Source organism: Rutilus rutilus, assembly GCF_951802725.1.
Source record: "Rutilus rutilus genome assembly, chromosome: 3".
NCBI classification, from domain to species: domain Eukaryota; kingdom Metazoa; phylum Chordata; class Actinopteri; order Cypriniformes; family Leuciscidae; genus Rutilus; species Rutilus rutilus.
The window spans coordinates 652611-667620 of NC_140211.1; the positions used below are offsets into that span (position 1 = coordinate 652611).

The window sequence follows — 15010 nt, forward strand, 5'->3', positions numbered from 1 at the left end:
TCTACTGCACTCTACCTCTACTGTACTCTACTGCACGCTACCTCTACTATACTCTACTGCACTCTACCTCTACTGTACTCTACTGTACTCTACTGCACTCTACCTCTACTGTACTCTACTGCACTCTACCTCTACTGTACTCTACCTCTACTGTACTCTGCTGTACTCTACCTCTACTGTACTCTACTGTACTCTACCTCTACTGCACTACCTCTACTACACTCTACTGCACTTTACTGTACACTGCTGTACTCTACCACTACTGTTCTCTACCTCTACTGCACTCTACCTCTACTGCACTCTACCTCTACTGTACTCTACTGTACTCTACCTCTACTGTACTCTGCTGTACTCTACCTCTACTGTACTCTACTGTACTCTACCTCTACTGCACTACCTCTACTACACTCTACTGCACTTTACTGTACACTGCTGTACTCTACCACTACTGTTCTCTACCTCTACTGCACTCTACTGCACTCTACCTCTACTGTACTCTGCTGTACTTTACCTCTACTGTACTCTACTGTACTCTACCTCTACTGTACTCTACTGCACTCTACCTCTACTGTACTCTACCTCTACTGCACTCTACTGCACTCTACCTCTACTGTACTCTACTGTACTCTACCTCTACTGTACCCTACTGTACTCTACATCTACTGAACTCTACTGTACTCTATCTCTACGGTACTCTACCTCTACTGTACTCTGCTGTACTCTACCGCTACTGTACTCTACTGTACTCTACCTCTACTGTACTCTGCTGTACTTTACCTCTACTGTACTCTACTGTACTCTACCTCTACTGTACTCTGCTGTACTCTACCGCTACTGTACTCTACTGTACTCTACCTCTACTGTACTCTGCTGTACTTTACCTCTACTGTACTCTACTGTACTCTACCTCTACTGTACCCTACTGTACTCTACATCTACTGAACTCTACTGTACTCTATCTCTACGGTACTCTACCTCTACTGTACTCTGCTGTACTCTACCTCTACTGTACTCTACTGTACTCTACCTCTACTGTACTCTGCTGTACTTTACCTCTACTGTACTCTGCTGTACTCTACCGCTACTGTACTCTACTGTACTCTACCTCTACTGTACTCTGCTGTACTTTACCTCTACTGTACTCTACTGTACTCTACATCTACTGAACTCTACTGTACTTTACCTCTACGGTACTCTACCTCTACTGTACTCTACTGTACTCTGTCTCTACTGTACTCTACTGCACTATACCTCTACTGTACTCTACTGTACTCTACATCTACTGTACTCTACTGTACTTTACCTCTACGGTACTCTACATCTACTGTACTCTACTGTACTTTACCTCTACGGTACTCTACATCTACTGTACTCTACTGTACTTTACCTCTACGGTACTCTACTGTACTCTACTGTACTCTGTCTCTACTGTACTCTACTGCACTATACCTCTACTGTACTCTACTGTACTCTACCTCTACGGTACTCTACCTCTACTGTACTCTACTGTACTCTACCTCTACTGTACTCTACCCCACTCTACTGTACTCTACCTCTACTGTACCTACTGTACTATACATCTACTGTGCTCCACTGTACTTTACCTCTACGGTACTCTACCTCTACTGTACTCTACTGTACTCTACCTCTACTCTACTCTACTGTACACTGCTGTACTCTACCTCTACTGTACTCTACTGCACTCTACCTCTACTGTACTCTACTGTACTATACCTCTACTGTACTGTACTCTACTGTACTCTACCTCTACTGTACTGTACTCTACTGTACTCTACCTCTACTGTATTCTACTGCACTCTACCTCTACGGGACTCTACTGTGCTGTACTCTACCTCTACTGTATGCTACTGTACTCTACCTCTACTGTATGCTACTGTACTCTACTGTACTTTACCTCTACGGTACTCTACCTCTACTGTACTCTACTGTACTCTACCTCTACTTCTACTATACTGTACAGTACAGGCGTAAATATGCATTTCCTTCAGTCTGAGGATTATTCAGTTCACTTTTGGAGTGAAAGGGCCTTAAACGTACAGTATGTAATTTTTTCGCCGCTAGGGGTCGCTAACCTCTTTACAATAACAAAGGCGTAGTTTGATGACGCAACATTTGCTAAGAATTATGGATCTTGTCGTCAACGTCAAGCCGACCGATCTAATAATGTTTATGGATGACTGAATACATCGATGCTTTTATCATGACTGTGATATGAAGCAGTTCGGGATTGCTAAGAGACAGCTAGCAGCTCCACACGCGACGCGAGTCCCATGGATATAAAAGGAATATGGACATTTCATTCTACCGAACTACACGTGCAGAATTACTACTCACAGGTCAGTTTATTAGACAAATTAAACTTGTGAGGTACTACACCGCTGTTTCACTTAGTCTAACATTACACTAGCACACTAAACTGCATTTGAATGTGTTGATTTATGTGTTAGTTTGTCTGTATGAGACTAGCAGTAAGCTAGATCAACATTAGAATAACATACAGATCATATTCTGACATTTTATCATTGTTGAACTATATAACATTGATTAGTTTTATGTAGGAGCGGTCGAAGTCTCGGACGTGGAGCTTTCGGCATCTCGAAAACACCGCGCTGATATTGATTCTCGTTTTAGTTCTCCTTTTTTATCCAAAGTCTGCTTGCCATGGTCCATAATGTTTGAACGAAACAACAACAGCGTGCAGATAGACATTGCGAACTACACAGTTGTCCACGTCTGGCTCTGGTTGCTATGGCAGTACGAGCGGAAACCAGGGAGAACGCGGATATGACGACATTGACGGCGACAAAACGGAAATAAAGAAACGGTCCGTGTCTTCGAATTAAATTACAAATTTCTCCTGGTTTGAAAGTTGTTGGAAACAGTCGGGATAATTTAAGTACACAACTAAAAAAAAATATAACATAGATATAGTGATTTTTGCTATTTTTAAAGCAAAAAAGTTACATATTGTGCCTTTAACAATTTGCCATAATATAACTTTTTTTGGTTCTATTATGCTAAAGCCAGCCCAGGTGAGAACAAGTAACGCAAAAGTAATGTAACACATTACTTTCCTTAAAAAGTAACTAAGTAACGCAATTAGTTACTTTTTTTCGGAGTAACGTAATATTGTAATGCATTACTTTTTAAAAGTAAGTTTCCCCAACACTGAGTGAGTGAGTAGTGTGTGTGTGTGTGTGTGTGTGTGTGTGTGTGTGTGTGTATGTGTGTGTGTGTGTGTGTGTGTGTGTGTGTGTGTGTGTGTGTGTGTGTGTGTGTGTGTGTGTGTGAGTAAGTGAGTGAGTGAGTGAGGATTTCTCTTCTCTCTACCTGTTAGTTCTCTCATGTAACACACGTGTCGAAGTCTTCAGCATGATTTCGTCTGCTGACGGTTTTCACACTCAATTTCACGGTTTATTTAAAGTCTCCTCTAACTAAACACAAAACACTTCACAGTAACATCAGCGCCTGGTTTCTGTGGCTTCAATCTTTCATGTCTTGTGCTGTTTATCCGCAGCGGATGTTTTATTTAGCGAAACCCCATTACAGGGTGAAGAAGCGCCAAAGCTCAGGTCTCGACATTCACACACACACACACACACACACCGAAGATTTCTGAGCTTCATCAAACTTTAATAAAGCCCAGTGTTTTAATGGCCACAGAGGGACAGATGGGAACGGGGTTTTAATTATATGGTCCTGCACCGCATCTTTGTTCCCGGCACTGAACGATGTCCTGAAACTTCCTTTAGCTTTAATTGCACTTTGAAAGCGGCTGAATAACTTTCACACGTGTGTGTAGAAACTGGAGAAACTGGCTTTGAGTTTGACATCTGCTCGTAAACGTCTTTGAGATCGTCAGTGTCAGTTCGGTTTATTATTAAACGAGTCGCATGCAAGTAAGCTAAACCACTTTTATAAAGATGACTAGTTACGGAAATATAATACTTGAATTGAAATAAGTGCGAACTGAATGTTATTTACAATTAAATTAAAATATATAAGTTTAAATGCGCTTAGTTGAACACAGTGTGTGTGTGTGTGTGTGTGTGTGTGTGTGTGTGTGTGGTTTCACACTTACTTCTCTTGTCTTTGAAATACTTCCCAATGGACTGATAAGCATTCACAGTAAACTGAAATATCCTGTAATTTCTATTGAATCTTGTAAATCATGTATTTGCACACATTTATAATTACACAGTTGCAATAATATATTAACTTTAAATGCAATATTGAATAACAGAATACAGTTCAAGTACTTAAAGTCAAGTTACACAACACATCACAACATGTGCACTTCTTTAAATAATAATTCAAAACTTTCAGTTTGACATTTCTGCTTAAGTTAAAGAGTGAATTAAGTGTGTTTAGAGACTCTCTTTAAGTGCAAGTGGCATTTTCTTTCATTAATATTATATTAGCGGCAAATACAGATTTGAAGTGCTCTTGTTTTCACATGGGCATGAAGGCAGATGTTATGGTCATAAATGTATGATATGATTATTAGATAAGACCCAAACACTTTTGAAGGACAGAAACCCGCTTACATTCATGTTCGAGGAAGATATTGTAAATTAAATTCAATATTCTCTCAGTGTTTCTGTCTTGTTTTCCAGCACTAATATCTAAACATTATTAAAACATTAAATCAAGATACATTTAATTCACATGCCAAAAGAAATGAAGTCTTATTGTCTAAAAAAGATGATCAGTATGAAGTGAGTTTATGCTTAAAACAAGGAACATCAAAATCTGCATATTTCTTTTTGTTTTTTTTAGCACAAACGTGTCATTTTTATACACTTTTTCATTTTTAATATCTTCTGTCACTTTGCTTCTTCAGTAAATGTATCTTGATTTAAGAACATTTAGATATTATGCTGGAAACCGAGACAGAAACACTGGAAGAGCAGTTTCGCTGTTATTCTGTTATTTTGGGAGGCGGTTGAGGAATGAATTGTGCGATCATAGTTATAAACCAGTATAAACCACTGTGTTATGGTGACTGGTTGCTGAGTTGAGAGTGGTTTGATCAAGCGTAGCTTTATTACAGGTTATGCATGATGAAAATGTAAGTTATTTTTTTTATTTAAGTTTAAATAATGTGAGGAATGTGCTTAAATTACAATTTATTTATTATTTATTGATCAAATCTAGTAATTTAAATGGAAATAAAATAAAAAATAGCAAAAAATCTTCCAAAAGAATTGCATTAGTAATTGATTTGGTGATTTTGACCCGCGAGGGAAGGCTGAGCAGAACCACAGTATTATAGTGACTGGTTTAATGAAGCGTAACCCCCCCCCCGCGGCCCCGGAGACTCTGAGGACCTCAAGGGCCCGTGTGCCGCCGCTGTGATTAAACTCACGGGTGCGTTCAGCTGCAATTAATGAATTACACATTAATCCTTCCTAATCTATTCCAGTGTGTCACTACACTGCTCACTTTCCTAATCACAGTAAACACACGACTCCTGCTGTGAGGCAGTCCAGAACATCTCCCAGTCGGACAGTGTCATTGTCCCGACCCGTCATCTGGGTCTCTCACCTCATCTGGGTCTCCATCTACTGGGCTTATGGTGTTCCTCGACCCGTCCTCTGGGTCTCCATCTGCTGGGCTTATGGTGTTCCTCGACCCGTCCTGATGGTGTTCCTCGACCCGTCCTCTGGGTCTCCATCTGCTGGGCTTATGATGTTCCTCGACCCGTCCTGATGGTCTTTGTTCTCGTTCTCTGGGTCTCCATCTGCTGGGTTTATGATGTTCCTCGACCCGTCCTGCTGGTGTTCCTCGACCCGTCCTCTGGGTCTCCATCTGCTGGGCTTATGGTGTTCCTCGACCCGTCCTGATGGTGTTTGTTCTCGTTCTCTGGGTCTCCATCTGCTGGGTTTATGGTGTTCCTCGACCCGTCCTCTGAGTCTCTCACCTCATCTGGGTCTCCATCTGCTGGGCTTATGGTGTTCCTCGACCCGTCCTGATGGTGTTCCTCGACCCGTCCTCTGAGTCTCCATCTGCTGGGTTTATGCTGTTCCTCGACCCGTCCTCTGAGTCTCTCACCTCATCTGGGTCTCCATCTGCTGGGCTTATGGTGTTCCTCGACCCGTCCTGATGGTGTTCCTCGACCCGTCCTCTGGGTCTCCATCTGCTTGGCTTATGGTGTTCCTCGACCCGTCCTGATGGTGTTTGTTCTCGTTCTCTGGGTCTCCATCTGCTGGGTTTATGGTGTTCCTCGACCCGTCCTCTGAGTCTCTCACCTCATCTGGGTCTCCATCTTCTGGGTTTATGGTGTTCCTCGACCCGTCCTCTGGGTCTCCATCTGCTGGGTTTATGGTGTTCCTCGACCCGTCCTCTGAGTCTCTCACCTCATCTGGGTCTCCATCTTCTGGGTTTATGGTGTTCCTCGACCCGTCCTGCTGGTGTTCCTCGACCTGTCTTCTGGGTCTCCATCTGCTGGGTTTATGATGTTCCTCGACCCGTCCTGATGGTGTTTGTTCTCGTTCTCTGGGTCTCCATCTGCTGGGTTTATGGTGTTCCTCGACCCGTCCTCTGGGTCTCCATCTGCTGGGTTTATGGTGTTCCTCGACCCGTCCTCTGAGTCTCTCACCTCATCTGGGTCTCTCCATCTTCTGGGTTTATGGTGTTCCTCGACCCGTCCTGCTGGTGTTCCTCGACCTGTCTTCTGGGTCTCCATCTGCTGGGTTTATGATGTTCCTCGACCCGTCCTGCTGGTGTTCCTCGACCCGTCCTGCTGGTGTTCCTCGACCTGTCTTCTGGGTCTCCATCTTTTGGGTTTATGGTGTTCCTCGACCCATCCTCTGGGTCTCTCACTTCATCTGGGTCTCCATCTTCTGGGTTTATCGTGTTCCTCGACCCGTCCTGCTGGTGTTCCTCGACCCGTCCTGATGGTGTTTGTTCTCGTTCTCTGGGTCTCCATCTTCTGGGTTTATGGTGTTCCTCGACCCATTCTCTGGGTCTCTCACTTCATCTGGGTCTCCATCTTCTGGGTTTATGGTGTTCCTCGACCCGTCCTGCTGGTGTTCCTCGACCCGTCCTGATGGTGTTTGTCCTCGTTCTCTGGGTCTCCATCTGCTGGGTTTATGGTGTTCCTCGACTCGTCCTGCTGGTGTTCCTCGACCCGTCCTGATGGTGTTTGTCCTCGTTCTCTGGGTCTCCATCTGCTGGGATTATGGTGTTCCTCAGATCAGGCCGTTAGTCTGTTGGACAGGTCTGGAGTGAGAATGAAATAATTGTGTGTTTAATTGAGTTTAGATGTCTAGAAGCAGAGCTGCAGTAGCGGTGCTGATGTGATGATTGTGATGTGTTGATATCGGCTCGAGTCATATAATGATAAGCAAGTCAGTAAGGTGATGATGTGGTGTCAGTAATGTGATATCATTGAGTGCTTTGTAAGTAATCAGCAATATTTTAAAATGTATACGATGTTTAATAGGGAGCCAGTGCAGTGTTGACAGAACAGGGCTAATATGGTCATACTTCCTGGTTCTGGTAAGAACTCGAGCTGCTGCGTTTTGGTCCAGCTGTAGTTTGTTTATTAAGCGTGCAGGGCAACCACCCAGTAGAGCATTACAGTAATCTAGCCTTGAGCTCATGAACTAATTGTTCCGCGTTTGTCAATGAAAGCGAGTCTTCATCGATCCGGCGGCTGATGAAAGGCCTGCTCTCACTCAGGTCCTGCTCTCACTCAGGTCCTGCTCGCTGATCACGGTGTGTGTTTTGATCTCAGCAGATCAGACGTGTGTGTTTCTGGCACTCCATCGATCTCCATCACTGCAGGAACACAGACCTGATCTGATATCGATCATCTGATATAGTCTTGATATTTAAAGGGTTAAGTCATCCAGGAATAATTATTCTGTCATCATTTACACATTCAAACCTGTAGGACTTTGTGGAACAAAAAGACATATTTTGATACATTTTCATTGTGTGTGTGTGTGTGTGTGTGTGTGTGTGTGTGTGTGTGAGTGTGAGTCGGTGAGTGAGTGTGTGTGTGTGTGTGTGTGTGTGTGTGTGTGTGTGTGTGTGTGTGTGTGTGTGTGTGTGTGTGTGTGTGTGCGTGTGTGTGTATGTGTGTGTTGGTGAGTGAGTGAGTGAGTGTGTGTGTGTGTGTGTGTGTGTGTGTGTGTGTGTGTGTGTGTGTGTGTGTGTGTGTGTTTGTGAGTGTGAGTCGGTGAGTGAGTGAGTGTGTGTGTGTGTGTGTGTGTGTGTGTGTGTGTGTGTGTGTGTGTGTGAGTGTGAGTCGGTGAGTGAGTGTGTGTAAGTGTGTGTGTGTGTGTGTGTGTGTGTGTGTGTGAGATCGTCACTCTTCTTTTCTTGGAATCACACTTTCTGGAGTGTTTATGTGTTGTTCTTCCAATAACAGCAATTAAGCGTGTTAAAATCGAACACACGTTCATCTGACAGCTGCCTCTAGTGTCTCTGACTCATACACTGATTAATCACACACACACACACACACACACACACACACACACACACACACACACACACACACACACACACACACATACACACACACATACATACACACACACACACACACACACACACACACAGAATATTAACACAATCAATACACTCTTCATTATCAGCTGGAGTCATTATAATTCATCACTGGACACAAAGCACATCAGTCACAACAGTCTGTTCTCTGCACAGTGTGATGGGCAGTGCGGTTGCTAGGGTGCCTGTGCGGTTGTTAGGGTGCCTGTGCGGTTGCTAGGGTGCCTGTGCGGTTGCTAGGGTGCCTGTGGTTGCTAGGGTGCCTGTGGTTGCTAGGGTGCCTGTGCGGTTGCTAGGGTGCCTGTGGTTGCTAGGGTGCCTGTGCGGTTGCTAGGGTGCCTGTGCGGTTGCTAGGGTGCCTGTGCGGTTGCTAGGGTGCCTGTGCGGTTGCTAGGGTGCCTGTGTGGTTGCTAGGGTGCCTGTGCGGTTGCTAGGGTGCCTGTGTGGTTGCTAGGGTGCCTGTGTGGTTGCTAGGGTGCCTTTGCGGTTGCTCAAGCGGTTGGCAGTGTACTGAACTGAACACACTCAGTAGCTCCCAGCATGCAGTGCGGCGTGAATAAATGATGCAGATGACTGTTTGTTTTCACTCTCAGTTATTATGATGTTCTGATGATTATTATGGTCTGTTCAGATAATTTTAGGTTCGTGAGGAGGAGAAACTGCTCTGGGATTGGAAATCTGAGGTTTAACTGGTTCTGGTTCTGTTTGTTCAGTGTACATGAATGTTTTTGCATTTAACTAAGTTAATGTCAATCAACTGAATGCAACATGAAGCATCAATAATGATCAAACTACTATTAGAAGTCGTTTTAATGCATGCGGTGATTCTAGCAGAGTTAAGAAGACCATCATGACATGTTTCTATGTGATGGAATAGCAGTGTCAGCTCACGACTGAGTGTCGATCGTGTGTGTGTGTTGGTTGTGTACACAGGTGTGTGTGTGTGTGTGTGATGGAGTGAGAACGAGCGTCTCCTGCATTCGTGTGTACCCCCACGGCTCTCTCTCATTTCAGTCACGCTTCATATTCATGAGGAAAAGAAAATTAGATTGGAAGGATAGCGAGGAGCGAGACTCAACATGTCTCTCCATTCCCGGCAGCCATTTTACATTCTCTCTCTCATCTCTCTTTGTTTTTGCATGCGGCTCATTTCGACTCGACTCGAGCGGGTTTTGATGACGTCGCTGCATGAAAACAGAACAGAGACATGATGAAAGGAAACTCGCTCTCGTTCTGCTTCTGTTCTCCTTCTCTAAAGCCAGTCAGTGCCTTCCTCTCTCCTCCTCCTCACTCAGTTTCCCATGAGGCTCTTGTATTTCCTCTGATGTTTTTCCTCTGATAATTAGTCGCTGCCAGATACTACAACCAGCAGCAGGAGTCTGAAGCGGGCCTGGCCCGAGGGAAGCGAAGGAGCCGATTGAGTCTGGGCTCTGAATCAATTGCTTGTTTCTGAATCGGTGGCTTGTGACGAGGTTTCTTGGCCAGGCTGTAATTGTCGAGGTGTGGCTGATGAATGATGCTCGAGAGTCACATGACACGCTTCACAAATCCTGCTGGTGATCCTGCTTTTATTTCTGTCTTTCGATTATATATATTTTTTATTCCTCCAGGATGAATTATTAGCTCTTAATCCGGCTGACATTCTTGACCGGTTCGGTTCTCATCTTCACATGCTCTGATTTTCAAAATGAACTTTCAACTTTCCTGTACCTCAAACACTAGAGAATAGGGCTATAGCAACGCCAGGATCATGGGTTCGATTCCTAGAGAATGCATGAACTGATAAAAAATGTACACCTTTAAAGGTGACATATTACGGCCCTTTTCACCAGATGTAATATAAATCTATGGTGTCCCCAGAATGTGTCTGTGAAATTTCAGCTCAAAATCATTTATTATAGCTTGTAAAATTTGCCCCTTTTTGGGTGTGAGCAAAAACGCGCCGCTTTTGTGTGTGTCCCTTTAAATGCAAATGAGCTGTTGCCCCGCCTCCGTTCAGAAGAGGGCGGAGTCTTTACACAAGCTTCAGAAACTCCAGCAATAACAAAACGGGCCAATCTCCCTCATCCAGAATCCCAGAATAACCAGTAGCGAGTGCAGCCTTACGGAGAGACTCATCATCATGTTGAACTTCTCCACAAGTGTCCACAGTTCCTGAGGTGTTTATAAGACAGCGGTGACATGTTCTGGTCAATAGTGTTCAGTGCTCGTCTGTGCTCAACCACAGAACAGTTTCAGGCTTTGCTGGATCTTTATCATTGCGTTAGAACTGGTCTCTGTTGGCGCTCGCGAAACCTGATCGGATTATATCTTGACATGCTTGCAGAGAAAGACTTACCAGAACACAGTTACTGGGTTACACTTCATGGTTTCTGGGTTGGTAGAAGGACCCGATTATAGCAGTTAAACAGATCAAATCAGATTATCATGATATGTCCCCTTTAAATGCAGTTTAAGTGCATTAATATAAATCTAATTGCAGAAGTAGATCCTCAGTGTTCATTTTTTTCTCAGTTATTAAAAAGTTTGGGGTCTCTTCTACTCAGCAAGGCTGCAAATTATTTGTGAAATAGAGAAACACAAAGTTCTGTCATGAAACTCTAGACGGCGCAGGCTGATCGGCTCTTAGCTCAATCTGCTCGCAATCACATCATTCCCTTTAGGGCGCAACTGATTGGTTCCTGCTGTGTCAGTAGCCAATGAGCTCGCTGCTCAGCCTTCAGAAACCCTCCTCCTCCCCCAGCTCCACCTGTCTAGATCTGCTACGGGTCATGCGTGTACTCTATACTGTACAGTCTTACTTGCTCACAGCAGCGTGTCATCTATGTATTGTATGTCTTTATTGTCCACCAGCATATCAAATAACTATACAAAACAAAAACACAGACAGATTCACATTACATAGATATAAAAATAAAGTTCATGCCACTGTCATTTGGTTTATCAATCACTTGTGGAGTTCAGAAGTGTAATAGCGTTTGGAATAAAAGCCCTCTTAAACACAGGAGCACTCATTACTCCAGTCTTCAGTGTCACATGATCCTTCAGAAATCACTCTAATGTGATGATCTGATGCTCAAGAAACATTTATGATTATTATCGGTTGAAAACAGTTCCGATCTTTGTGGAAGCTGTGATACGCTTTATCTTTCAGGATTCTTTGATGAACAGAAAGTTCAAAAGAACAGCATTTATTTGAAACGAAAACCTTTTGTACAGTTTAGTGTGTCCTTGATGAATAAGCAGTTCAGGCTTGTTTTCTTACAGTATTTTTGCATGAACTCTTTCTATTTTTTATTTCTCAGGTATTGTTTGTGTATTGTTGATATTTTTACTTGTTTATATATTCTGTTTGAATTGAAATCATTGAATGATCATCGTGGGGAATCTGTTGTGTGTTGGATGGATGAGACTTGGGCTCTGATGAAGGTCCACTACACGTTCTCAGGTGCTGACTGATCTGAAACCTGCAGAGCCAGACGCTTTGGAAAGTCTCTTGAACACAATGACTGATTAAAGCAGATGGAAGCACACACGAGCTCAGCGTCGCCTCATTACACGAGCAGAGATGCAGTGACCTTCAAACATTCACACTTACACACGGCTCATGGACTGAGCAGTGAACAAGGGTTACTTACTGGTGCTGGTCTTCACCTGCTGGTGTTCAGAGTCAACGCTGAGCTCGTTCAGCTGTCAGTGTGTCATCTAACACTGATTCTCTGTGTCTGTTTCAGCTGGGACTACCTACATCTTCGGCCGCGGAGGAGCCCTCATCACCTACTCGTGGCCCCCGAACGACCGGCCGAGCACGAGGGCCGACCGGCTGGCTGTGGGCTTCAGCACTCAGCTCAAGGAGGCCGTCCTGGTGCGGGTGGAGAGCGCCAAGAGCCTCGGAGACTATCTGGAGCTTCACATAGTAAGAGTGATGCCTGGGGACCCGAGGGGGCGGGGCTTACAGTGACTGTGTATGATTAAAGGGCAGGGCTTATAGTGACTGTGTATTTGAGGGCGGGGCTTACAGTGACTGTATGTTTAAAGGGCGGGGCTTATAGTAACTGTGTGTTTGAGGGCGGGGCTTAAAGTGAGTGTCTAGGATGTTTGAGGGCGGGGCTTAAAGTGACTGTGTGTTTGAGGGCGGGGCTTACAGTGACTGTATGTTTGAGGGCAGGGCTTACAGTGACTGTGTATGTTTGAGGGCGGGGCTTATAGTGACTGTGTGTTTGAGGGCAGGGCTTACAGTAAGTGTCTAGGATGTTTGAGGGCGGGCTTTCAGTGGCTGTGTTTGAGGGCAGGGCTTTCAGTGGCTGTGTTTGAGGGCAGGGCTTACAGTGACTGTGTATGTTTGAGGGCAGGGCTTACAGTGACTGTGTTTGAGGGCAGGGCTTACAGTAAGTGTCTAGGATGTTTGAGGGCGGGGCTTTCAGTGGCTGCGTTTGTTTGAGGGCGGGGCTTACAGTGGCTGTGTTTGTTTGGGGGCAGGACTTACAGTGACTGGTCTATGTTTGGGGGCGGGGTTTACAGTGACTGGATGTTTGAGGGCGGGGCTTTCAGTGGCTGTGTTTGTTTGAGGGCGGGGCTTATAGTGACTGTGTTTGGGGGCAGGACTTACAGTGACTGGTCTATGTTTGGGGGCGGGGTTTACAGTGACTGGATGTTTGAGGGCGGGGCTTTCAGTGGCTGTGTTTGTTTGAGGGCGGGGCTTATAGTGACTGTGTTTGAGGGCAGGGGTTACAGTGATTGTTTAAAAACAGTAATATGAATGTGGAGTGATGAAGGGATGCTTGTGAAACAGCATCTGTGCTGATATATGTACACAATCTCCATCTGTAAATGAGTGCTTCGGCTCGGGGCTTCTGGGTAAACATGCAGCTTTTATTTACCTTAAAATTTATTTCAGAAACACAAACCATAGACTGAAATAAATCCGTCCGTCCATCTGTCCATATATATCCATCTGGATCTCTGGAGCTTCAATGTGTTCCTCAAATTCTCACCCTTAAATCTAAAGCCAAACTCTCTCTCTCTCTGAGATCAATTACTAACCCGTTTCCTCGGTCTCTCCAGTAATTGTCTCTCAGAGTGTGTGATGAAGGACAGACGGAGGGTCTCAGGCTGTTGTTGCTGTTGACCCTTTAGCATCCGTCTTTCTGTCCGTTAACCATCACTGCTTTCTCACCACATACCGTGTGTTTGTGTGTGTTCTGGGAGTGATAAAGACCTTGGATTGTGAGGTGTGTGTGTGTATTCTACTCCTCCGATAAAGCCTCTGTATTGTGGTGTGTGTGTCGGCAGTACGGTGTTTGTGAAGGTGTGCGGTGATTAATCTGTGTGTTGGTGTCTGCAGGGGACGGCAATTAATTTTACCCTGCGTGGGAGGAAACTCTTTTAGCCCTCAAGACTCTCACTCACACACACACACACACACACACACCACAGCTTCTGTTTTCTCCAGTTCTCCAGTTTCAGTTTCAGAAACGAGGGCATCATTATGAAGAATAAAAGTTATACTCTCCTAGTGTCCAGAAGCCTCAATTCAATAAACTGATCCAAATAAAAAAAGAAGTTTATTTTTCTGACCCCACTGGCAGATAGTTGTTGTTGTTTTAAGCATAAACTCACTTTATTTTGGCCATTTTCTCAGAAAACAACACTTAATATCTTCAGTCATTGTGCTTCTCCAGTAAATGTATCTTGATTTTTAAAGGGGTCATGACATGAGAAACCAAATTTGCCTTGATCTTTTGGTTATCTTCCATTATAAACCAAGCATTTATTTACTCAAGCTCTAATTACAGCTCGTTGGGGATCCACGGTACGAAGTGACGTACCAGTCGTTTGCATATGACCGCCTCCAGCGCGAGACGACTACGCCTCATTCCGCATCATGGCATGGTTGTCACGCCACAGGTGTTCAGTGGACGTGCAGCGAGTGTCTGTTTACAGAAGATCGCGATGACGCAGATGTGCTGTTCCTAACAAAACGAAATGTTTGAATACGCCGCCGAACGATCCAGGCGTCAGGGAAAAATGGATGCAGTTTATTTTTTGCGGAAGTCCCAGTCACAGCAGTGTTCATTTAATTGTGTGTTCTCTATTTGAAGGATGACTGTTTTGAGAACAAATCGCAGTATGTAATTTGCTTTGCCAGAAAACTTTTGCTTAAAGATCAGGCCGTGCCTACTATTCTGGGTCCAACAACGCCGCCGCAAACACTAAGTAATGTATTTCATCTTAAAACTACTTTTAGCCAATGACGTTAGCCAATCATAACAGTGGGCGTTAACACTGAACTCTTAAAGGGGAAACATCCCCAAAACAGACAGTTCGAATCAGAGCATGAGAAACAGGGTGGGAAAAGGTCATAAAATCACTCAAATTGAAAAGTGTTTTTGTCCAAAAAACTATAGTAATACTATAATTGCACCTAAGGGAACATAATAAAACAAAAACAAAAACCATGTCATGACCC

The 15010-nt window shown here is 44.3% G+C and overlaps 1 protein-coding gene across 3 annotated transcripts in view; it reads left to right on the top strand.

Annotated features, from left to right (window-relative positions):
- nrxn2b (neurexin 2b) overlaps positions 1 to 15010 on the top strand; it is a 499069-nt gene that overhangs the window by 429964 nt on the left and 54095 nt on the right. For all 3 annotated transcript variants that reach the window (XM_084404964.1, XM_084404965.1, XM_084404966.1), the window contains one exon: positions 12276 to 12457. In XM_084404964.1, the coding sequence (XP_084261090.1) occupies positions 12276 to 12457 (182 nt within the window). The remainder of the gene's footprint in view (positions 1 to 12275; positions 12458 to 15010) is intronic.